This window comes from Phyllobates terribilis, unplaced genomic scaffold (assembly GCF_046119375.1).
Source record: "Phyllobates terribilis strain yellow unplaced genomic scaffold, ASM4611937v1 Scaffold_5__5_contigs__length_657084704, whole genome shotgun sequence".
Classification (NCBI taxonomy): Eukaryota; Metazoa; Chordata; class Amphibia; order Anura; family Dendrobatidae; genus Phyllobates; species Phyllobates terribilis.
In genome coordinates, this window is record NW_027362765.1 from 93,403,184 (window position 1) to 93,426,349 (window position 23,166).

Here is a 23,166-nt window from a genome sequence, read left to right on the forward strand (position 1 = left end):
AGTCTCTGGACTCACAGCTATGGACTCACAGTCTATGGATCCACAGCCTCAGGACTCACAGTCTATGGATCCACAGCCTCAGGACTCACAGTCTATGGACCCACAGTCTCTGGACTCACAGTCTATGGACCCACACTCTCTGGACTCACAACTATGGACTAACAGTCTATGGATCCACAGTCTCAGGACTCACAGTCTATGGACCCACAGTCTCAGGACTCACAGTCTATGGACCCACAGTTTCTGGACTCACAGTCTATGGACCCACAGTCTCTGGACTCACAGCTATGGACTAACAGTCTATGGATCCACAGCCTCAGGACTCACAGTCTATGGATCCACAGCCTCAGGACTCACAGTCTTATGGATCCACAGCCTCAGGACTCACAGTCTATGGACCCATAGTCTCTGGACTCACAGCTATGGACTAACAGTCTATGGATCCACGGTCTCAGGACTCACAGTCTATGGATCCACAGCGTCAGGACTCACAGTCTATGGATCCACAGCCTCAGGACTCACAATCTCAGGAGCCATGGTCTCAGAACTCACAATCTCAGGAGCCACGGTCTCAGGACTCACAGTCTATGGAGCCACGGTCTCAGGACTCACAGTCTATGGATCCACAGCCTCAGGACTCACAATCTCAGGAGCCACGGTCTCAGGACTCACAATCTCAGGAGCCACGGTCTCAGGACTCACAGTCTATGGACCAACAGTCTCAGGGCTCACAATCTCAGGGGCAACAGTCTCAGGATCCATAGCCTTAGGACTCTCAGGACCTACAGTCTCAAGACTCACAGCCTATGGACTTGCAGTCTCAGAAGACACAGAATCAAGACCCACAGCCTCAGGACCTACAGTCTCAGGACTCACATTCTGTGCAACCACAATCTCCGAAGACACAGTCTATGGACCTACAGTCTCAGGACTCACAGTCTATGGACCCACAGTCTTAGGACTCACAGTCTATGGACCTGCAGATTTAGCACCCACAGTCCCATGACACCCATTGAGCAGCTCTACTCCACTGATCCTTTCCTTATTTCTCATCTCTCCAGCTCAGCTGTTCACAGTTTGATATGTCTATGATCTTCTGCCATTCTGGATCTCACATCTCCCTTCCTATGTGTCTCTCACTGCTCTAGACTTTAACTCCAGAATGACTGGGTGATTTTTCATTTTTGCGTTTTCGTTTTTTTCCCTCCTTTTCTTCCAAAAACCATAACTTTTTTATTTTTCCATTGACATAGCTGCATAAGGGCTTGTTTTTCGCAGGACAACTTTTAGTTTTGAACAACACCGTTCATTTTACTATAAACTCTACTGAAAAAAAAATCCTAGTAGGGTGAAACAAGGAAAATAAACCGCAATGACACCACTGTTTTTTAGGTTTTGTTTTTACGGCAATCATTGTGCAGTAAAAATGGTAACATGATTACCATTTCGTCAGTACGATTAGTATCTTATTATGGCATATATTTTTTTCTGGGTGGAAGGGAGAGGCGATTGAATAATGGCAATTCTGACGCTTTCGATTTTCTTGAACTGAAAAAAATTGGAAATTTAAATAAAGTCATGCAGTCACCACTAGAGGGAGCTCATTGCATGCACATTTATTCCCAGTGAACAAAATGCCTGAAAAAAATGTATATAAGGAGCTGTAGCTTGAAGCAACTGCAAACAGCAATAACCCCCAACTAACCAATCATAAACGACATCTTCAGGTCACATGATTAAATCATTACCCACGTGACATAGTCTAACGCGTGAAAACTACGAGTTCCGTAATGTCAACTTCCGTCCTACTCGACAATGATCCAGTCAGTATGGTTCGCAAGGCATGGCGGGATGTGTAGTTCAGCTTTTACCCACCAATCACGTGACAAGCTCCATTGTAGGTTCTAATAAACTACAAATCCCATCACGCCACCTGCGACATGTTTAGTACTCTGGACCATGTATTTTCTTCGCAAGTCATTTCGGGAAATGTAGTCTAAAAAAAAAGTGACTGCCGTTTCCTGACTGCTGGCAGGTAAACATGGCGGCGGTAAAGCTGAATGAGGTGCTGGACCCCAGCGCCTTGTTTGAGGCGCACAGCGCGGAGGAGATCCGGGGACTGGAGAGGAAGGTGCGGGCGGATATCGAGCAGAAGAAGGAAGAGCTGCGGCAGATGGTGGGAGAGCGATACCGGGACCTGATCGAGGCGGCGGACACCATCGGAGAGATGCGGAGGAGCGCGGGGCTGGTGGTGGACGCGGTGCGGGGGATGGAGCGCTACTGCGGGGCACTGAGAGCCAAGGCCGGCCCGGCCCCGGGACAACGGGGAGGCGGCACCGCACAGGTGAGAATACGGCCGGCTCTGCTACATCTGTACAGGGGGAGAACACGGCCGGCTCTGCTACATCTGTACAGGGGGAGAACACGGCCGGCTCTGCTGCATCGGTACAGGGGGAGAACACGGCCGGCTCTGCTGCATCGGTACAGGGGGAGAGAACACGGCCGGCTCTGCTGCATCGGTACAGGGGCGGAGAACGCGGCCGGCTCCGCCGCGCATCGGTACAGGGGCGGAGAACGCGGCCGGCTCCGCCGCGCATCGGTACAGGGGCGGAGAACGCGGCCGGCTCCGCCGCGCATCGGTACAGGGGCGGAGAACGCGGCCGGCTCCGCCGCGCATCGGTACAGGGGCGGAGAACGCGGCCGGCTCCGCCGCGCATCGGTACAGGGGCAGAGAACGCGGCCGGCTCCGCCGCGCATCGGTACAGGGGCAGAGAACGCGGCCGGCTCCGCCGCGCATCGGTACAGGGGCAGAGAACGCGGCCGGCTCCGCCGCGCATCGGTACAGGGGCAGAGAACGCGGCCGGCTCCGCCGCGCATCGGTACAGGGGCAGAGAACGCGGCCGGCTCCGCCGCGCATCTGTACAGGGGCAGAGAACGCGGCCGGCTCCGCCGCGCATCTGTACAGGGGCAGAGAACGCGGCCGGCTCCGCCGCGCATCTGTACAGGGGCAGAGAACGCGGCCGGCTCCGCCGCGCATCTGTACAGGGGCAGAGAACGCGGCCGGCTCTGCCGCGCATCTGTACAGGGGGAGTTCTAACCTTTCGGCGTTTTCTCTTCAGTCCCAGGAGCGGTTTTACTGCACGGCCGCCCAGATCAAGCTGCTGCTGGAGATCCCCGAGAAGATCTGGAGCGCCATGGAGTCGTCCCAGTTCCTGCGCGCCACTCAGCTCTACCTCCTGTGCTGCCACCTGCACTCCCTCCTGCAGCTGGACTCCTCCACCTCCCGCTACAGCCCCGTCCTCGCCAAGTTCCCCATACTCATCCGCCAGGTGGCGGCCTCTGGCACCTTCCGGTAAGAACTGCAGACGTCTTCTAAGTACAGCGCCATCCCGCACCACAGGCCGCGTCTGGTACTGCGGCTCAGCTCTAGTGACATGAATGAGGCCGAGCTGTAGCACCAAGAGCATCCTGCAGGCAGGCGTGGTGCTGTTGTAGGAAGAAGGCGGTCCTGTTTTTTTTTTTTTTTTTTTAAGGTGTGTCTTCCATTTCCCCTCTGCAGCGCCACCATTCTGCAGGAGAGCAAGTCGCTCCTGAGATGTTCCTCAGCCTCTGACCAGTCGGTGGCGGAGGCCCTCTGCTCCATCATGCTCCTGGAGGACAGCTCCCCGCGACAAGCACTGGCTGATTTCCTGCTCGCTAGGAAGGCCGGGATTCAGCAGCTGCTCAACCAGCCGCACCACGGTGAGGGACTCGGCCCGGGGGCCACACGGGGTACAGGCCACCCACTGCTAAGTACTAAGCAGCACAGAGTATTTCAGGAGAGCAGTACACTGATCACGTTGAGTGCAGTTAAGTCATGTGATGGTGTTATGGAGGACAGGACTACTTGTCGGGAGAGGAGACTGGTTTCAGTCAACAGGAAGAGCAGCACAGAGTATTTCAGGAGCGGAGATGGGAGGCAACGTGCGGGAGAAGGTGTCAGTGAGGATCGGACTGCATATTAGGCGGACGGTGCCATGTGGGGAGGGGGATGGAGAGAGCTGTCAGCAGTAGGAATTAGGGTCTCAGCAGCACAGAGTATTTCAGGAGCAGAGTGTGCTGATCTGATGGGAGGCGGTGCTTTCTCACGTGGGGATTTTAGTGATGACGGGCTGCGCATGTACAGGAGAAAGAGGGGAGGGAAATGATCTTGCTGGTTAATAAGTTAAGGCGCTAGGTTATTACTTGGCAGCACAGAGGATTTCAGCAGAGCAACTGATAAAATTGGACGCACTGATGAGGTTTTTAGCCCGGACATGGAGTCACGGGGACCGTGTCATGTTGGGAGGGAACTGAAAACCAAAGCGAAGTCACCAGCAGACCGCTCAAGGACTTGGATTACTATTCAGCACAGAGTGTTTCAGCACAGCACATCGCAGTACGCGCACATGAGGACACGACTGCATGTAAAATAAGTGAGAACCTGATGTAAGGATGGGGTTCTGCTGCTACCATTGTCAGCTTGTGCCTTAAGAGCGGCAGTCTGCTGAAACACTCTGTGCTGCTTTTGTATAAGGCTATATTAGAATGGCCATCTAAGCCATCCATCATTTTTTTTTTCTTGTCTTTCAGGCTCCAGCATAAAGTCCCAGGTGTGTTCCCTGGTAGAGCTGTTGGCAAATACCCTGTACCAGGCCCATGCCCTCTTCTACACGCAGCCCGACGCCGTGCCGGCCGACCCTGCCCTCAGCTGTGGCCTCCTGTTCTCTATGTTAGAGACAGTCACCGCCCAGCAGGCCGGAGGTAAGATGCCCGTTTCTCCCATCATTCACATGTGCCCACCTTACCCGCCGGCCTGTGTGCCCACCCTGCCGCTGGCACAGTGCCAGTCTCATATTCGTTTATGGGTCTTTACTGTTACAGGGAAAGGCATCAAAGTATTAAGAGAGGAGATGCAGTCCGTCAACTGGTCCAAGCACCTGCCGCCCTCCGTCCTGGACTTCCAGCCCACACTGCGGACCCTCGCTCGCCCTATAAACCAGGACTATCTACGAGAAACTCTGCAGCAGTGGATTAACCTGTAAGATTCCAGGTCTTGTATGTACTTAAAGGGGTTTAACATTGATGGGTTATCAATGTCTGGTCGGTGGGAGTGTGACACCCAGCACCCCCGCCAATCAGCTGTTCCCGGTGTCAACGGCGGCCGGAACTGCTCAGTTGCAGGGCTGGGATGTATTTACACAGGTTAACAGGACCCCCAGTCTCATGATTGTCCCAGGCACCATGATTAGATGTATATCCTATGACAAAATGTTTGTGGGATAATCCCTTTAAGAGCAGAAAATCCCTTTAAGACAAGAGACGAGGGTAAGGGCATGTATCTTATGCCACTGTTGTATTTCTGCCAGGTGCAATGAAGACATAAAATCTGGGATTTCGGCACTGCTGGTCTACGTGAAGACCCTGAAGGGCCTGGCTGGTATCAGAGACGCCGTGTGGGAGCTCTTGACCAGCGACTCCATGAGCCACAACTGGGGGAAAGTTTGTCAGCGACTACTGGATCGTCCCATCCGTTTCTGGGAGGACATGATGCAGCAGCTGTTCTTGGACAGACTGCAGGTTGGTGCTCGCTTTGGGGCTTATATATTCGGTCATTAGAGATCATTTCCAAATTCCGAGTAGCCTCATTAAAGGGATTGTCCATTATTGGGTCCCCCTGCCCGTCTACGGGCTGCCGGGTTCCCCCTGTCAGTCTACGGGCCGCCGGGGTCCCCCTGACATTCCTACCGAATAGGAAGAACCATGCTCTTCTCAGCATCCCAGCGCCCATAAGACAACGGCTGACCTGTGTCGTGTACCTAAATGACAGATGATGGAAGAAAAGAAGGATCTCGCATATTGGATTTCGATATGCCCAATCCTCTGTTATCATTAGAGATAAGCGGCCGCCTGAAGTGTCTGGTAGCTGCTTTTTCTTGCACACGTGTATGGGGGGGTCGTAGAGGTAGCGGCTCAGTCGGCAGCTACATGTATGGACACCTTAAAGGGTTATTGCCAACTTCAGCAAAGTAGATGACACACATGCACATCCCTTGTAAAGGGGCCTTTTAGAGCCCGGTTCTCAGGATTAGTGGGGGTCCCAGCAGTCGGACCCCCAGCAGATTGTCACCTACCCTGGGGATGGGGTGACAACTTGCAATAACCCTTTGTAATCTTGACATTTTGTTTCCTCCCTGTTGCGCAGACTTTGATAAAAGAAGGGCTGGAGTCGATCTCCTCGGACTCGGTGCAGCTGCTGCTCTCCACCCTGCAGGACCTGGAGAGGAGCCCGGACTCCCTGAAGCACATCCAACACGAAAGTAACATCTGCTCCTTCCTGTGGTCCGAAAGCCAAAGTGACCTTCTGCCAGATGCCGCCTGGATCAGCGTGGCAAACCGCGGCCCCCAGCGCAGGAGCGGCCTCTCCCTGAAAGCCCAGGCGGTCACTCCCTGCATCCAGAGCTTCTGCCAAGTCATAGACTCCAAACTGAAGGTGAAGCTGGAGGACCTGATGTCCTACCTCCCGAGGGAGGCACCAGCCGGTGAGCAGCAGGACCAACCTCTCGGCGGCAAAGCCTCGGCTTTCGATCGGTACGGTGATGCCAGGACGGTGCAGGAGATGTTATGCCAGCACTGCCTCACGTGTATGCAGCACATCCAGGACTCGGTCAGGGCACAGTTGAAATCTGCGGCAGATTCGGAGCCAGCTGGTAACGCTGCCACGTGCGGGTACACACTGGGCAGGGTACTGTTCCTGGCTAGGCTGTGCCAGTCATTAAGCGAACTCTGCCCTCATTTGAAGCAGTGCATCTTAGGAAAGTCCGGCGGCATCGAACATACGATCAGAGAGGCTAAGGCCACCAAGAAGTCTGGTAAAGGGAGGGCCGCCGACAAGCCGCAAGTCGTCTGCAAGTGGCAGGAGCTGAAAGACAAACTCGTAAAACAGTCCCTGGATGCCTACTCCATCTGGAGCGCCACCGTGGTAAAAGTAAGTGGTGGGAGGCGGACTATTCCCCCTTCATAAAACAATGCAGACAATCCAGAGCTGCATTCAGAATTCTGCGAGCTTCAGAGCTGAACTCTTACAGCAGCTCTTGCGCAAAGTGGTTTTTCTTATTTTCATCTGCTGCCCCTTGCATTATAAGTAGCCTTTCTTATTCGCACCTTTTCCCACAGCACTTAGTCCGTTCCTTCGTGAATACCTTGCTGCAGAGCACAGCCGGATCGGTGCTCGCTACCGCCACCCAGTGGGATGAAATAGAAATTCAGGAGGAAACTGAGGCAGGAAGCAGCGTCACATCAAAGATCCGACTCCCTGGTCAGGTGGGAAGTTTATTAGGACTGACGCTGTAAACGTCGGTCTTAGCCTGATTTGCGGTACTTGGCACATTTATTAAGAGACACAGCTGTTGGTAAATTTGGGGCATCTTTGGCTATACTGATGCCAGAAAATGAAATCTGTTAGCAGCAGGTGTAGATTTGTGTCCCGTTTGCCCCAACTTCTGGCATCCACGTGTCCTGGTCCACAGGACGCCCCACATCTCCCAGTCTAGACGCTGCTTAATTTTCCCATCACTATAAAATTTGTCTTATAATTTGCAACTTCTCTACACCATAGAAATGGAGCCTTTACTTTACTGTTGTTGGAATTTTATTGAATATTACATTGTGCCACAATTGTGAGGCAGAGTACTCCGCTTGTATCCAACTGAAAAGGACACTGCTCTGCCCACTTATCCTTTCCAGTTGAATACAAGCTTCAAAAACAACCGCTAAAAAATGACAGTAGCCATGGTGAATTTACTCTCTTGTGGGATGAAATTGTAAGTAATGAATGACTTCACTAATATCTTCTCTGCTTTATGTCCACTCCCTGACCCGATCATAATCTTTGTATTTGTGGTTTCCGGCTGCAGTGCTCCTGGTACGTCCAGTCGCTTCTGTTCAATTTGTGCCAAGCGGTCAACCGAGTTGGAGGGCACGCCCTGCCCAAAGTGACCCTGCAGGCGTTACTGAGGAACTGCCTGGATGAAGTACTCAGTGCATACGAGAAGCTGTGCCAGGAAGGTTTGGGAAAGGTTTGGTCATATTATATATCTGATTTCCAGTAGTTCTAATACTGTAGGTGCTGATGATACCTGGGTTGTAGCACAGCTCAGCTATGCAGAAGATGAATCTAATGACCCTGCCTAATAAACCATCTGAGAGCCGGGTTGTAGCCGCTATGCAGAAGATGCACCTAATCTGTCTAATTCACGAAATTCTGATGAACCTAAGACCCTGTCTAATAAAAGAAAAAAAACGCTCACACGGCAACACGGCGTTTTCATTGCCATGTTGTTTATGCTCGAGCTCTGCTATGCCTGCAGGGGAGAGCTTGATCTGACGATGCCAATGAACAACTAATGAAATGTGGAGTGTGTAAATAGTAATGAATACTGATCACATAGTGGATCATAGTCACTAAGTTCACAACCATCAATGGTCTCCTCATCCATAGAAACAAAAATTGCCACTGTTGATCTATATCAGGAAGCACAAAGGACAGCAAAGCAAGGGAGGGGGCCTGCAGCACTGAAGAGAAGCTGGGTACTGCTTGTTTAAGGAGGTTTAGGTTGAACTGAATGGCAATCCTCCTTCATAGGTTGTGTCCCCCTCAAGCAAAGTGAGCAGGGCTGATCTGCAATATCACGCGCAGCCTTAGAACAAATATGGTGCTGTCTTTGGAAGAATGCAGTCGTCTTCTGAACATAGACAGCCCCCCCAAGTTCTTTGGGGTCTGTAGGAATTGGATGTTAAATCATGACCTCCTGGACCCCAATATACCACTACTTTGTCCCCTTCACTATTCTACTTGCACTGTGGCTATTTCGTATACTCTATGCTGCAGCTCAGTTCACTTGCAGGATATATATTTATATTTTTTTGCAGAAATCGGCAAATCCCGTCACACAGACCAGAGCTCTGCAGCTGCTTTTTGACCTCCGCTACCTGTGCCTAGTCCTCAGCTCCCGTGCAGAAGATGGAAAGAGTGGTAAAACGAAGCCAGACTCCAGGTATGTTACTGGCAACAGGGAGTGTTGTCATAGGATTCTTGCATCTCCGATTGTCATGGGATTGTGGTTATGTTGCAGAATTCAGCATGTGGCCGATCAGCTGGAGGGTCGCATCGATCCGTTCGATTTGGACGTCTTTACCCCACACCTGAATGTGAACCTAAACCGACTGGCCCAGAGGACGTCAGTAAGTGGCTCGTGTGCGGTGTTATAACCTGTCCTCGGGTGGATCTGATTCTGGATTATCAAATGGACTTAGATAGAGATAGTGAGAATCGATTTGCAGGACCCGGTCCAGCGGGCATGTCACTAATCTGTGGTCACTGGACGGGAGCCCTACATTATCCGTGGCTCTGCTTTTGATTGACATGATGGAGGCACAGTCTTAGGAGTGACTTCCCTTTCCTGTTGCAGGTCCTATTTGGGTTACTCACAGGAGCTGAAAGCCAGTTCATCAGCAGAAGTTCCACGCTGGGGGTCCAGGAGACGCACAATGTGCTGCCATTGGCGTCCAGCCAGATACGGTAATGGCCGCTTTAGATGTGTGGGAAGGGAGTCCGACCACAGAAGTCAACGGAAAATAAGTGCACCTGTTGGGGCTGCGCACTCAGTGCTGTAACAAAGACACTGGAATAGTATTTCATATCAATTTCCCCAAATTTTTGCCCACAAATTAAAATCTCACCCACTTTTCTGCACCTGTGATCTGCTGCCGATTATCTTCCTCCAAACCGGGCAGATCTGTCACATGTGATCGCAGCAATTTATGAAGTTTGCAAGTAGGGGTCTCCGGGGTCTGCTGCTGCCCTTTGCTGGGATCACAAAGATGACCAGGTGCATCCAGTCTGTGACCAAGAAGCGACTTATGGGCTTGTGTTTTTTAGGTTCGGGCTGCTTCCGCTCAGTATGACGAGTTCACGGAAGTCACTGAGCCGAACCGTGGAAGAGGTGAGAACGCAGGTGAGTGCTGCGACAGTGCACGTGTGAGATATACGCTCTGCCCCACCTTGTTCCATTATGCACCATTTTTTGGTCTAGCACTTACTATTAGATGGGGACGGATGGCACCCTATCATAAAGATAATTAGGGCTGTGCCAATCGATGGAGTACTGCTAACCCATGCCAAGTACAGGCTATCCATTATTAAAGGGCAGTGGTCTCCAGCGGTTGTAGAATCATGGCTCTCAAGCTCATCAAACATCCAGGGCATGCTGAGAGTTGTAGTCTTGCAACACCTGGAGAGCTCCACATTGCAGATGATCAGGAGCGGGGCATTGTTATTCATTCCTGACACATTTTGTTTTTTTACTCCTGTGAATTATCTTCTAGCTGTTAGCGAGCCACATCCTGCTCTAGAAGTCTGCGCCACGAGGGCGGGAGTCTGATGTGTAAGCGGCTGAAGGGTATTGATGTGTCTTGCAGTGAATCGCATTTTTATAAGTGCATGTTGTTCGCTTTGGCAGCGCTTAGCCCAGATGTCAGAATGTCACGAGGGTAAAGAACGGAGCTGGTTCTCCCTGCTGACTCATCTGTGATCTGTAATATCTTTGCTCCCGTGCCTGCAGAGCAAGGGGGCTGACTGTGCTAAAATGTAGTCATGGGTCTCATCTGAGGATATTCTGCTTGTGCAGTCACTGTGTACATACATTACATTACTTATCCTGTGCAGATCCTGTATTATACTTCAGAGCTGCACTCACTATTCTGCTGGTGCAATCACTCTGTACAGACATTAACACTACTTATCCTGTATTACTCTGCAGAGCTGCACTTACAAGTCAGAATCAATCCTTTTACCCCTACTTTGGGTGCCGGTGTATGGAGCTGGTTCAGTCTCTCAAGCAGATGTCGGCTGTATTACACAGGTGGCCTCGTTCTGTAACAGCAGTAACCAGACCTAGGTCAGATTACTGCTGTTTAACCATTTAGATGCAGCTGTTGGTCACTCAAAAGCACCACTCCAGTGTGTTTTTTTTCAGAGCTGGAGTGGTGCTTTAAGTGTAAGACGCCGGTCATATACTCTCCCTCTGGCGTCGTACCCCTGTGCCATCTTGTGAGCGCAACTTCTGACAGCTGGAATTCATAAGCTCCGCTCACAAACTCTCAATACAAGTCTGAGGACCAGAACCAGGCTCCCAGACTTACAATGATTGGTGACCTCGACGCCCTCCAGCAGACACTGGAGCTGCGGGCAGGTCACTTTTCACAGGACATGAATCGGAGCAGTGGGGAAACTGATGAAGGCGGCGCAAGGTGAGTATATGGCAGGTGACTTACAGTTAAAGCACCACTCTAGCGCTGCAATAAAAAAAGTGGATTGGTGCGTTAAAGGATTTGATGGCTGGTGCTCACCCAGCTCTAATCTCGCCACCCCTACGATGTGATCAGGGTCAAAACCCCCCAGTGCTATTATGTTGTTCCTCCTACAGGAGGACGTCATTTTGACAAGGATATAGAAGCAGCGGTCTCACATGCATGTCCTGTAAGGGGACTTAAAGGGAAATCTAAAGTTTTGAAAATAAGAAACAAGAATAAGCAGATTCAGGTTCCTAAAAATCCAATCAAAATTAACCCAAACAGTAAATATTGTAAAGAAAAAAATTAAAGTAAATATTCTGGAATTGCATTTTTTGATCACCAGTCAGGTTATCATAATAGTAATAAACTACAGCTCACCACATTAAAAAATATATATATTACAAGTCCATCAACAGAAAAAAAAAATAGATATTGGTTGCATATAACTAACAAATTTCCAGTTTTCTGGGACCCCTAGAGACCTCCGATAGTCACAGCTCCACAGATTTTCCCATTGCATGAAACTTTGCAGTGATTGTATCTATACATCGGAGCCCATCTTCCTGAGGTCCCTACAAGTCGCACTCTGGATTGGTTTCCACCAGTTTCAATAAATCTCCCCTATGACAAGATGTATTATATTTTCCTGACCTGTTCTTCGCAGGTAACAGCGACTGTCCCAAAAGCTGAAGACGACACATTCAGACCGGGGTCTTTGTTCAGACAACTGGCGACGCAGGATGACGAGACACAGGCCCCATCTCTCTTCAAACTGGGCTGGCTGTCCAGCATGACCAAGTGACCCCACCGCCCGCGCTGAAGAACCCACATATTGAAACAAACCGGCATTTTGAGCAAATTAAATAACTTTTATTGTGCATCAATCCCAGTTTGTATTGCCTGTGTTTCCACCTCATAATTCAGGGTAACATTGTAGCAAGATACAAAACTTCCTTGCATTCTCCGGCAGCAAAAGAAAATAGAAAAATAACGTAAACCGCACTGACGACCACTTCTCCGAAATAAACTGCAGGTGGTCACGTGCCAGAAGGGCAGGGGGTAGAGTGTGGGTAGCGAGTCGTCTTCCAAAAATAGAGCCCCCTTTGTACAGTATTGTAGCTCTTAATCATTCATTGGAGCGAAGCCGCAATACTGCACACAACCTGGAGCGAGGAGTGATGCTGTTTAATCTACTTTACCCGTCCAGGTTACTTTTGAGCATTTGTATTAGACTGGGGCTACACGGCTATGTTGGTGACGGCTAAGGTTCCCCAAGTGTTGCTGCTACATTGCAGCGCAATACAAGTTAATGGGGTCCCGTTGCAACCCGTGAGGGTACTGCGACCAAAAAAAAAAAAAAAGTCAGATGTGGTTGACGTTCTGGTGCCTTATTTTTTGGCACATGTGACCCCTTATGTAGGAGTGACAACCAGATTTGGCAGCACAATATTTTGCAGCCATGTAGTCCCTACCTTACAATGCAAATTCTACCAAGCTTTTGCAAAGCCACTTTACAATTTTCCCCTTTTAAAATGTATTTTTTGCTGCCCCCAAGCTGATGCATATATACTCCATCCTTATTAATGATCAGAGTGGGTGTCTGCCTGCCATATTAAGCCACCCTAAACTCTTGGACATGACCCTAGGCAGTCTAAGGCTTAGCTCAGACGGGCATATTTCACAGTCTGTATGCATAACTAAAATGCCCTGACTGAGCGCAGGTCAGACACAAATGTGCAAGTTCAGGTTGGGACCCCAGCGGTCAGTCTGCACATTGCAGTTTGTATACAGGCCATGAAATACACCCATGTGAACCCAAACTAAGGGGATATTCGAGGAGCAGATCTGTTCGAGAAAGCCTCACACCTGTCCGGCAGGTTGGTAGAAATCTACGTACGTGCCAACAAGACATCTCCCATCACTGGTACGAAACGTCTGCAAAAATCTACCCCAATAGGAATTTTTGCATTTTGCTCATTGTGAACCAAAGTGGTATTGAGTATAAATGGAGGCGATCGATGGCTTTGTACCAATGTAGCACCAAAGAGAAGGAGTTCAAGCCACAGGGAAAGTGACCACCATGGGGCTTATTACAAAGGGGCCTACAATGGGGACAGATTGCACGATACTTGCCGGGCATTATACAGTTTACCCGCCCAGTGTGCAGTAATGTCTCAACGTCAGATCAGGCGCTACACAATGATTTTCATAAAAGGTGATGAGCAAGTAAATAGCCTGTCAAATCTAACAACCCAGTCTTTAATAGGGCGGCCGTGGCTCATGGCCCTACGGGCGGTTACTCTGATCTCAAGTACACATACAGTGCTCTTATCAGACACCATATGGCAGCACACATAGGGTGCTGCTCCTTGACTGAGGCATTAAAGGGGTGATCCAACAGCTATGTTCATGAGAGGAGCGGATGGCAACTTGTCAGGTATCATGGACCAGTGATGTAGAACAGACACATGAACAGTATCTGGCAAGCAGGTGTTGCCCCCACAGCAGTAGCTGGATTAAGTGGCCAATGCATCTGCTGCCACCTTTCAGTGTTGCGATGGCTGTGGTGGTCTAATACCACAACCAACCAGGCTCTGCGATCCCTTCAGTAAACAACCTGATAGTTAAACTTATGATCAGGTCTTAAACAAAAAGCATAAAAGGTGGGATGAATTTAGGTAGAAGATAACATATGCAAAAACAAAGCATCCATAACGTCAGGCTTCAATGCCAGGACAACTACCGTCCGCTCGTAGTCGAGCCCGACCACAACACTAATTTATAGCCAAGTGACACAAAACTGGGGGCACATCCCCATCCCGACTGGCTAGCTGGCATATGGGTCAGAAGAATGAAAAAGAAGCTCCCTGGTTTGCCACAGGGTGACCCTTATGCCACGCAAGGTGGTAAAAAGTAATGGCGATGGAAGCTCTGGTCCAAGACAAAAGGCGCTTTGTTCCATTGCTCCTGTGGTCTGAAAAATGGAAGTGGAACCAAGCAAGTGTATTTACCCCCCCCAAAAGGTGCTAATGAACAGGAAGGGGGAGGGCGGGGGAATATATATACAAATTAAATATACACAACAACTAAATGCACACGGCAAGATGGCATCTCAGAGCACGGAGGGTTTCCTTGTCCAAAGGGCCTCATACAACAGAAAATGGCACCTCCGTGCACCCAGAAAGGGGCTGAACTGAGCAAGTAATAATCTGTTAACTTGGTAGCAAGTTTGAAACAACTGAACAAAGCTGCCGGACAACTGGGTGTACAACCTGAGGGCTGTAATATTGGCATAAGATACAGTTTGCTGGGTAAGATCCATGGCTGGCAGGTCAGGACGAGGGGCAGCCCCGCTGTTGTAGACTGGAGAAGTGCGCTTCCTTTAAGATCTGATTGATCTGTACATAGGGTCCCTGATTTAGCGCCGACTGCTCTGGGACAGAGACTGGCTGCGGTGTGGCGGGGCCCGATCCGGCCACTGTCTGTGGATTCTCGGAGCCACTGCTTCGATCCAGGCTGCCGTTACTGCTGTCGCTTCCTAAAGACTAAAAGAAAATGAAAAATAAATCACAGAAATGTTTGTGATAGATTACTGCAACCAAATCGGGAAAGCTGCGGCCACCCTACAACACTGTTACAACCCCATGATGGCGCTGAATCAGATCACAAGTCTCCCTGATGGTGCTGGTTTATCTTGTAGAGTCTTTAGGGCACTGCCTGATGTGAAAATTATGCAAATATGCTCTCAAAAGGAAAAAAAAAAAAAATCTCTCTAGTGCCATTTATTGGTCATTATCCACACTTAACCAGAACCCTGCCAGGTTTTTAGACTTGGACCCGAACTAATGAGGTAGCCACTGATAGAGGTCACTAGTCAGATTTTGCTTTGGGAGGTAGCCCCCAACTTCCCACTACATTATTGGTGACACTTGCAGAAGAGATGCCATCACTATATGGAGCGGGCACTGATCGTGGGGTGTCCATGGGGATGTAGCAACATCAGAACGATCTCTGGCAGCATGACCGGAGTCGTGGCCAAAGTCTCCATGTAGCTCCAGCCTAAGACCCACACAAGCCCAGGTTGCTCCCTGCCGAGTCCTCTCACATCTTGGCTCACTTTTAATCCCATCCCAACCCGAGTCATGGGGAGATGGATGGGTGCTGGGCACAACTCAACACATGGCAGCTATCACATCTCCAGCTGCTGCTGCATTAATCAGAGTTTCCATCTTCACAGAAGGTGATGGTGGAGGAGCTGAATAAAGCGACTGGTGCGCTGCCAGAAGGGGGTGTGTGAAGGACCGGACAAGCGAGCATCAAAGTCTTTGTTTCCCAGCCGCTGACCGAGGGCTGTGGCTCCACTTAAACTTACTTCTCCTTTGCCATCCCCCAAATAGGTCTCTTCTGCCCTCTTAGGGTATGTGCAGAGAGTAAGGAACTGCTGTGGGTTTGAAGTTGCGTGCTTATGCAGCGTCAAATAAGCAGCGGCCAAATGTTACAGCATAGTGGATGGGATTTCAAGAAATCTTTCAGACCGGCAGCATGTCAATTTCTCTTGCGGGTCCGCATGTGGACTTTTCCCATAGATTAACATCTGAGGAAAGTCCGCATGTGAAAAAAAAAACTGGCGCCGCTCATTTGCATAATGAGGACGGAAGCCGTGCGGCTATTTCGCAGTGTTGGGGCCGCAGGCGGCTCCTGACCGTGGGCACATACCCTAACCCCCTGACCTGCTCCTGAACCTCCTTCTAAAAACAAATCAGGCACTCTCCTTCCCCCACCTCCTCCGCACTGCTGGTGACATATCTTCTAAGCCTGTCCCTCCACTGATAATAAATCCCATTATTTCTCCCTGCTATCACTCCCCACCTACTAAAAGCTACCGCAAACTCTGGAAAGCCAATTCCTGTTCCATCTGCAATAAGCTCCACATCATTAAAGACCTTCGTTTCTCGCAATCTCTCTCATGGGCCTCCCCGAAACATGGCTGACACCCTCAGACACAGCCTCTTCTCCTGCTACACTGTTATGGTGGTCTTCACCCACACATCACCCTGGTAATAAACACGGTGGAAGCGTTGGCCTGTCTCCTGTCTAACAACTGCACCTTCAACCCAATCCCACCTCTACCCTCCCTTCTTTTGAAGTGCACTCTGCAATATCCACTCTCCCTCCAACCTCCAAGAAGCCATCATATACCAACCTCCATTCCCATCAACATGATTGACTTTGGCATCCGACACCCGCCAGTAAGCAGCCTCCAAACCTGTCACTTGCTTGACCCTTTGGTTATCATACAATGGTCCTCAGCATCCACCCACAAAGACGGTCATACATCAGACCTCATCTCTCTTCTCCCCCTATGTGACCACCATCTACTCACCATCTCAGCCTTGTCCTCTCCACTTGCCCCCACCCACACTCCAAGTCCAGCAGCTAGCACACCCCTGCAGAGATCTCTCACACATTCTCTGACTATTCTACCGCTGTTCACCATATAATCACTATTCTATAACGCCACAATGGCAGCAGCTATTGATTTGGTCACCCCTCCAGTACATAGCAAAGGGCGACAAATCAATAGGCAACTCTGGCACACCAACTTGGCAAAAAAGCTTTGGCAAGTGTCCAGGTCTGCAAAGCAGAACTCCCAGAAAACACTCTCGCATGAAGACATCACCACATTCAAACAACCAACTTTCACATTCAAGTCGGCACTCACCTCTGCTAAACAGGACTACTTTACAAGCCTCATACCTTCTCTATCCCAGAACCAGTTAGTCAACACTTCTCATTCCTCCACCCACTACTGCCCCCCTCATCTCTGCAGGAGACTTTGCCAGACACTTCAAAAACAATACCGACCAAACCAGACAAGTCTTTACTGTTCAACCACCACAACCCCTCCACATAACAGGCCAATGCCCTTCCCCATAACCTCCCTCCCCACCATCACTGAAGGCGAGCTCACTTATCTGCTCTCCAAATCACACCTCACCACTTGTGTGGTTGACCCTTATCCATCCCACCTCCTCTCATCCCAACCCTAACCCATCTCTTCAACTTAATTGTTAACTTCTGCAACCTTCCCTTCTGCTTTTAAACATGTCACGATCACAAGAAACCATCACTCAACCTGATCTCTACATCCAGCTATCGCCCCATAACGCTGCTCCTGATTGCCTCAAAACTCCTTGAACAGCATGTTCATACAGAAATTTCCTCCAGTCTTTCATCCAACTCACTCTTCGAAATCTACAATCCAGCTTCCGTCCCCACCACTCCACCAAAACTGCCCTGACCAACAGTACTTACTACTTACCGCCAAAGCTAACAGACAATTCTCTATACTCCTCCTTCTAGAGCGGTCCTCTACCTTCAACAGTAGATCATTTCCAAGTTACTACAAATCCTCTCTTTCCTTGGCATCAAGACCTTGCCCTAGATCTCCTCATACCTCTCCAACCGCACTTTTAGCATCTCCCATTCCCATACTACCTCCTCATCCGCCCTTACTCTGTCAGTGTGCCTCAAGGCTCTGTCCCAGGACCCCTAATCTTCTCCATCTATATTTTTTGGCCTGGGACAACTCAAAAGTCCCATGGCTTCCAGTATCATCTACATGCGGATGACATTCAGCTCTACCTCTCTGGTCCAGATGTCACCTCTCTTCTGTCCACAATCCCAGAGTGTCCATCAGCCATATTCTCCTTTTCTCGCTACCTAAAACTCAATGTGCACAAAACTGAACTCATCTTTCCTCCATCTCACTTATCCCCTACCCGATCTATCCATCACAATAAATGACACCATGCTTTCCACAGTACCAGATTGTCCACTGCCTCGGAGTTACCCTCGACTCTGCCTTGTCCTTCAAACCGCACATCATAGCTCTTACCACCTCCAACTCAAAAATATTTCCAGAATCCGTCCCTTCCTCAACCTACTGAAATGTTAGTGACGCCCAACACGTCTGATTGTCTCAACATTCAGAACCTACAGCCTGCAATGACCCCACTATGACCTCACCACCGGAGCTGCCGCAACCCTCTGTCCTACTGTCTCCTTCCTCATTACCCTGTAGATTGTAAGCCCGCAAGGGCTCTCTCCCCTCTGTACAAGTCTGTCATGGCTAGTTTGCTCATTGTAATGTATATATTTATGTAAACCCATTGTGAATAGTACTACTGTGCTAATCTCCTGCGCAGCAGTCACACCGCAGGGAGGGGGGGGGAATGCTGCTAATCTCCAGCGCAGCGGTCACACCGCAGGGAGGGGGGGAATGCTGCTAATCTACAGCACAGCAGTCACACCGCAGGGAGGGGGGATGCCGCTAATCTCCTGCGCAGGGGTCACACTGCAGGGGGGGGGGAGACTCTGCTAATCTCCTGCTAAGTGGTCGCACCGCAGGGAGTGTCACTTTACCTCTGCCTCGGCCTCCCAGTCCTGGAATGTTTGGCTCCTGGTGCTCCGTTTAGTCTGTGGGAGCTGGGAGACATCATTGTTTCGCCGTCTCTTTCTACAAATGCAAATAAAGAGATGAACATGTCAGTGAAACAGCAGTCCTACAGAAAAGCTGGACGTAGATATTGACATGGACGACAAGTTAGACCCATTCTCCTCGGCTTCGGTAGTGCAGCCTTAGGCTTTGGGCTTGTTACTTTTTATCAAAGGCTTTTTGTTTTACTTTTTTTCAGAAGGTGGCGGCCATTCTCTGGTATTGCAGCTCCGCTCCCGTTACTTTAACCACAGGACCGATATCAGGCAGCACACTACCATTAATGCCTTGTAAACGGAGGACACCAATACAGCACGGCCCTGGAACTGTCCGAGGTGGACGCCACATGTATAATTGTATGAAGGCACCTTGTAATAGATGGTCATATATGGCAATACACGCACGGCGTCGGGACTGTTTTCTGCTATCGGCCACGTCAAAGCTAAGCCTTCGGCTAGAAAAGACTAAAGCAATGACACACCACTGCAATGGCAAACAAATCTAGGACTGGACAGACTTGTATGATCTCACCGTTTTGTGTACACAGCTCCTGCACAGACCTATGCATTTCCATGGTTACAGGCTAAAAATAACCCTGTAATCCTGTGTTAACCAGTTTGTTTTTTTTCCAGCGACCCCCACGCTTTTGTCTGCTCTGCAGCTTTTGCCTGGAAGCTTCTCTATAGTATCCAGCAACTCGATGACGGATGCGGCATCAAAACAGACTGGCACAGCAATATGAGGGTGTAATCCAGGGTAAAGGGGACAAGACCTAAACTCCTGCAAAACTGCAACACTACAAAGGTTGGAAACTTAAGGGGACATCCATGTTTGAGGACAATTTTTTTTCCCTTAAATACATGTATTTGGGGCTAAAAATTATTTTTGCAGTTGGGTTTCATTACAAATTTTACATAGTTTATCAACTATAGCCTGTCTACTGCTGTCTGCAGAATGAGTTAACTGAAAGCTCAGTCAGCGAGCTCATCCTGACAGAGTGTCTAATGCTTGTTTGTTTGGTTTTTTTTTCTCAGACTACATCAAAGTTGAATGTGCAGGAAAACAAAGTCTGTAAATATTCATTTGCAATTAAATCCAATAGCAAAAATGTATTTTTTTGGCCCTGAATTTATGCATTTAAGTAAAGAAAATAAAATAATTGTTCGTAAAGGTGGACGACCCCTTTTAAAGTGCATTTTAGAGAAAAGATATTTAGTGTAAATGTTCGGCAGGTGGGATCCCCTTACAGTGAGGAGAGAAGTCTGGTAACACCCCTGTATTGCAACTGAAGGCAAGAGCAATTATAGCAGCATGTTCACGTCCTGCTGGAATTTGTAGTGTCAGTGTCAGATTGCAGCCCCCCTCCCCATGGAATATCTCCAGTGCGGCTGTCACCATGGCTCAGTAATACCCAAGGATAAAAGTAAATTGCCGTTTACACCCATACTAGTGGGGAGCTATAATAGAGAGGTGAGCTAAAAGGGGAACTCCAGTCAAAATGCTTATTAAAAAAACAGTACATGGGGCACATTTTTTTGTTGTTTTCTGCCATAGCTTTTGGGTCACAATTTCACACTGCGCTTCTAAACCAAGAAAAAATCTCTATTTTCAGAAATCCGATGTGCCAGTCATCAGAAATCTAGTGTAAAACCATATGCAAATCAGGCAGGAAGTGAACTAGGGTTGTGTTATATACTGCATTGTTTATTGACACACCCCCAGTGCACTTCATGCCTGATTTGCATATGGCTTCTACACTAGATTTCTGATGAGTGGCACATAGGATCTCAGCAAAAAAAATAAAAATAAAAAATGGATTAGGTGGAAGAGAGGAGCGCCTATACAGCCATGCCACAACTTCCATACATAAACAGTGCCAGTGACAGGATCCCCTTTAAGTGTTGAGCACAAAAATGAATTTATACTAGAAATTCTAGGCTTCATTACTGACCTGCTGTCAGGCAACATCTGGGCCTTTGGCGTCCGGCTGTACCGGGGGTCCTCTTCTGAAAATGAAGGGTGGGTTTGGGTCCCACAGTAATTAAGTGGGGGCTGCTGTCCACTAAGATTTCTCGGCTGCTTAGTGCAGGCTAGGAAAGAAGAAATAAGATTATAGTTAATTATGTACATCAAATATACAATGTAACATGAGAAACCCACCCAAAGTATGAGACACCTGGGGCAGACAGAGGTGTAATGGATTGACCCTGTAAAGGCACTCATTGCCTACTCCTAAAGAAAAAAAAAAGCCGCCCCCTGCTGCTGGCAGCATTTCTGCCCTCAACCACTTTGGTTCGGCCTGGACCGAATTCCTATCCTTTTGCAGTCACTGTAAAAAAAAATAAATAAATAAATAAATAAATAATAATTTAACCCTTCAGCTCCTTCCCCCCTACGATCAGAGTGATCGTGGGGTGCGTGCCACTGAAGGTCCTTGTAGCTCCTGTTAAGTCCAGCCACAGGCCGTGCATCATCAAGAGACCGTGATTTTCACTATATACTACAATAGTTTGACACAAGTGACCGTAGGTTTGAAATCCCTCAGGGGACTCAAAAATAGCAAAAAAAAGTATTACATAATTACATATACTTATTAACTTCATATTTTGATAGATCAGACTATTACTAAGGCGGCGATACTGAATAGAATTATTTTTGGGGATGAGCAGAAGGGGACGGGTCAATTATTTATTCAGTATCGCTGCTTCCGTAATAGTCTGAGCTAAAATATGAAGTTAGTCTAAAAGTTAAATAATATATGGAAAAAAATATATATATTTAAAAAAAAAAAAAAAAAAAAAAAAAAAAACAGCATTGCTTTCATTCTGTCGCCCCAATAAAAGTGACCCCTCCAACAAAAAAAAAAAAAAAATAGTGATCAAATTATAAAAGTAAAAACGTTACTTTTTTTTTTACCACTTTTTAAAAACCGTGACATAATTGAGGCTAAAAAACCAGCATGGCCGCCATCTTAGTCCTCCTACAAGAGAACGTCACTTTTGACTATTATATAAATCCCGTAGAGTGAATAAAAGAAGAAAAAAAAAAAGTTAGTCTAAGTTTGTTTCTTTAAAACTTTTAATAGACAAAAATAAAGTTTTAAAAATAAAGCAGATCCAGTATCGCTGCGTCCACAAAAGAAAGAAAAAAAAAAAAAATTGAAACAAAAATACATCAAAACCCCAGAATAGCATTTTTCTGTTGCGCGATCAAACCCATCTAATGGGATCACTAAAAGCTACGGCCCCTCAGAGGGAAAATAAAGTAACATTTTTTTCTCTCTCCTTACCACATAAGCCCCCAAACCCTGCCCCAGCTTGGCATCGGTGTGACCGCACCGCCCCGCAGAATCAGGTCACCAGTCATTATTGCAGCAATATGAACAGTGGAAAATCAAAAGCCATTGTTGATGGAGTGGTTTTTTGCCACCGTTTCGCAGCACTTGTACTTTGTAAGTTTTTCAGCCCGTTTTACGGTAAAATTAACGGCGTCCGTCACGTCTACGACTCGTCTTGTACAGCGACGGAAAGATAATTATGGCTCTTGGCTGAGAAAAGAAAAATGGTTGGCAGTTGCGGAGTTAAAGAGTGATTACGTCTACAGAAGGGTAAGATCTGTGACTCAGGGGCCAGCTTGACTCAGTCTGACAGCCTCATATAGTAGCCATCAGGGTAAAGTCAGTGGCCAGCATTCATTTAACCCCTTGCTGCCACCTCTAGTCCATTCTCCCGGCACCAGGCTCAGTATAGCAGTCATAGACCATGAACCGGCCATTCTGCGACTTGTAGTTCCGCACATGCCGTATAAAGGAGCGGCGCCATTGCTGCCCCCCTGAGCCGCCCCCTTACCTGAGCCGTCCTCTCCGCTGTGTCTCCCCGAGGCTGCGGCCCCGGCCTCTCCCCCTGCAGCTCATCCTCCTCACACACGGGCCCCGCCAGCCTCCATGCTCCAAACCGTAGCTGCAGCCGGATACACAGGCCCTTGTGACGTCATAACGCAAGCCTTTAAGAACGTTCCAATTGGCCAATAAGAACGCGCGTTCATAAGTGTCGCCAGTGGGGGGGAAGAAGGCGGCCATATTAATGGTTTGACAAAAAAAAACTACCTTGCTCTAAAAACACATTTGTTTCCACTTCATCGATATTTATGTTTTAGAATCAAATATCAAACTGATAATGAAAAATATATATGGAGAGTTGCGCCAGCCATATCAACCAATCAGAACTTCGCTTTTATTTTCAATAAATTAATTGAAAATTAAACAAGGATTCCGATTGGTTGATCTTGAGCAACAA

The 23,166-nt window shown here is 48.6% G+C and overlaps 2 protein-coding genes across 2 annotated transcripts; one reads left to right on the top strand and one right to left on the bottom strand.

Moving 5' to 3' along the window:
* The first annotated feature begins 1,945 nt into the window (after positions 1-1,945).
* COG1 (component of oligomeric golgi complex 1) lies at positions 1,946-12,257 on the top strand. The gene is made up of 14 exons (XM_073682541.1): positions 1,946-2,344; positions 3,120-3,352; positions 3,560-3,741; positions 4,612-4,782; positions 4,903-5,059; positions 5,388-5,598; positions 6,224-7,006; positions 7,195-7,341; positions 7,935-8,096; positions 8,950-9,074; positions 9,153-9,261; positions 9,489-9,598; positions 9,959-10,034; positions 12,038-12,257. The coding sequence occupies exons 1-14, from the start codon at positions 2,042-2,044 to the stop codon at positions 12,173-12,175; spliced, it is 2,907 nt and encodes a 968-aa protein (XP_073538642.1). The 5' UTR covers positions 1,946-2,041; the 3' UTR covers positions 12,176-12,257.
* On the bottom strand, positions 12,222-22,882 carry VCF1 (VCP nuclear cofactor family member 1). Its single transcript, XM_073682542.1, has 4 exons — positions 22,720-22,882; positions 20,823-20,961; positions 18,799-18,892; positions 12,222-14,918 (listed from the first exon to the last, which is right to left on the bottom strand). Exons 2-4 carry the CDS (start codon positions 20,837-20,839, stop codon positions 14,706-14,708), a joined length of 324 nt encoding a protein of 107 aa, XP_073538643.1. The 5' UTR covers positions 20,840-20,961; positions 22,720-22,882; the 3' UTR covers positions 12,222-14,705.
* Positions 22,883-23,166: the final 284 nt, after the last annotated feature.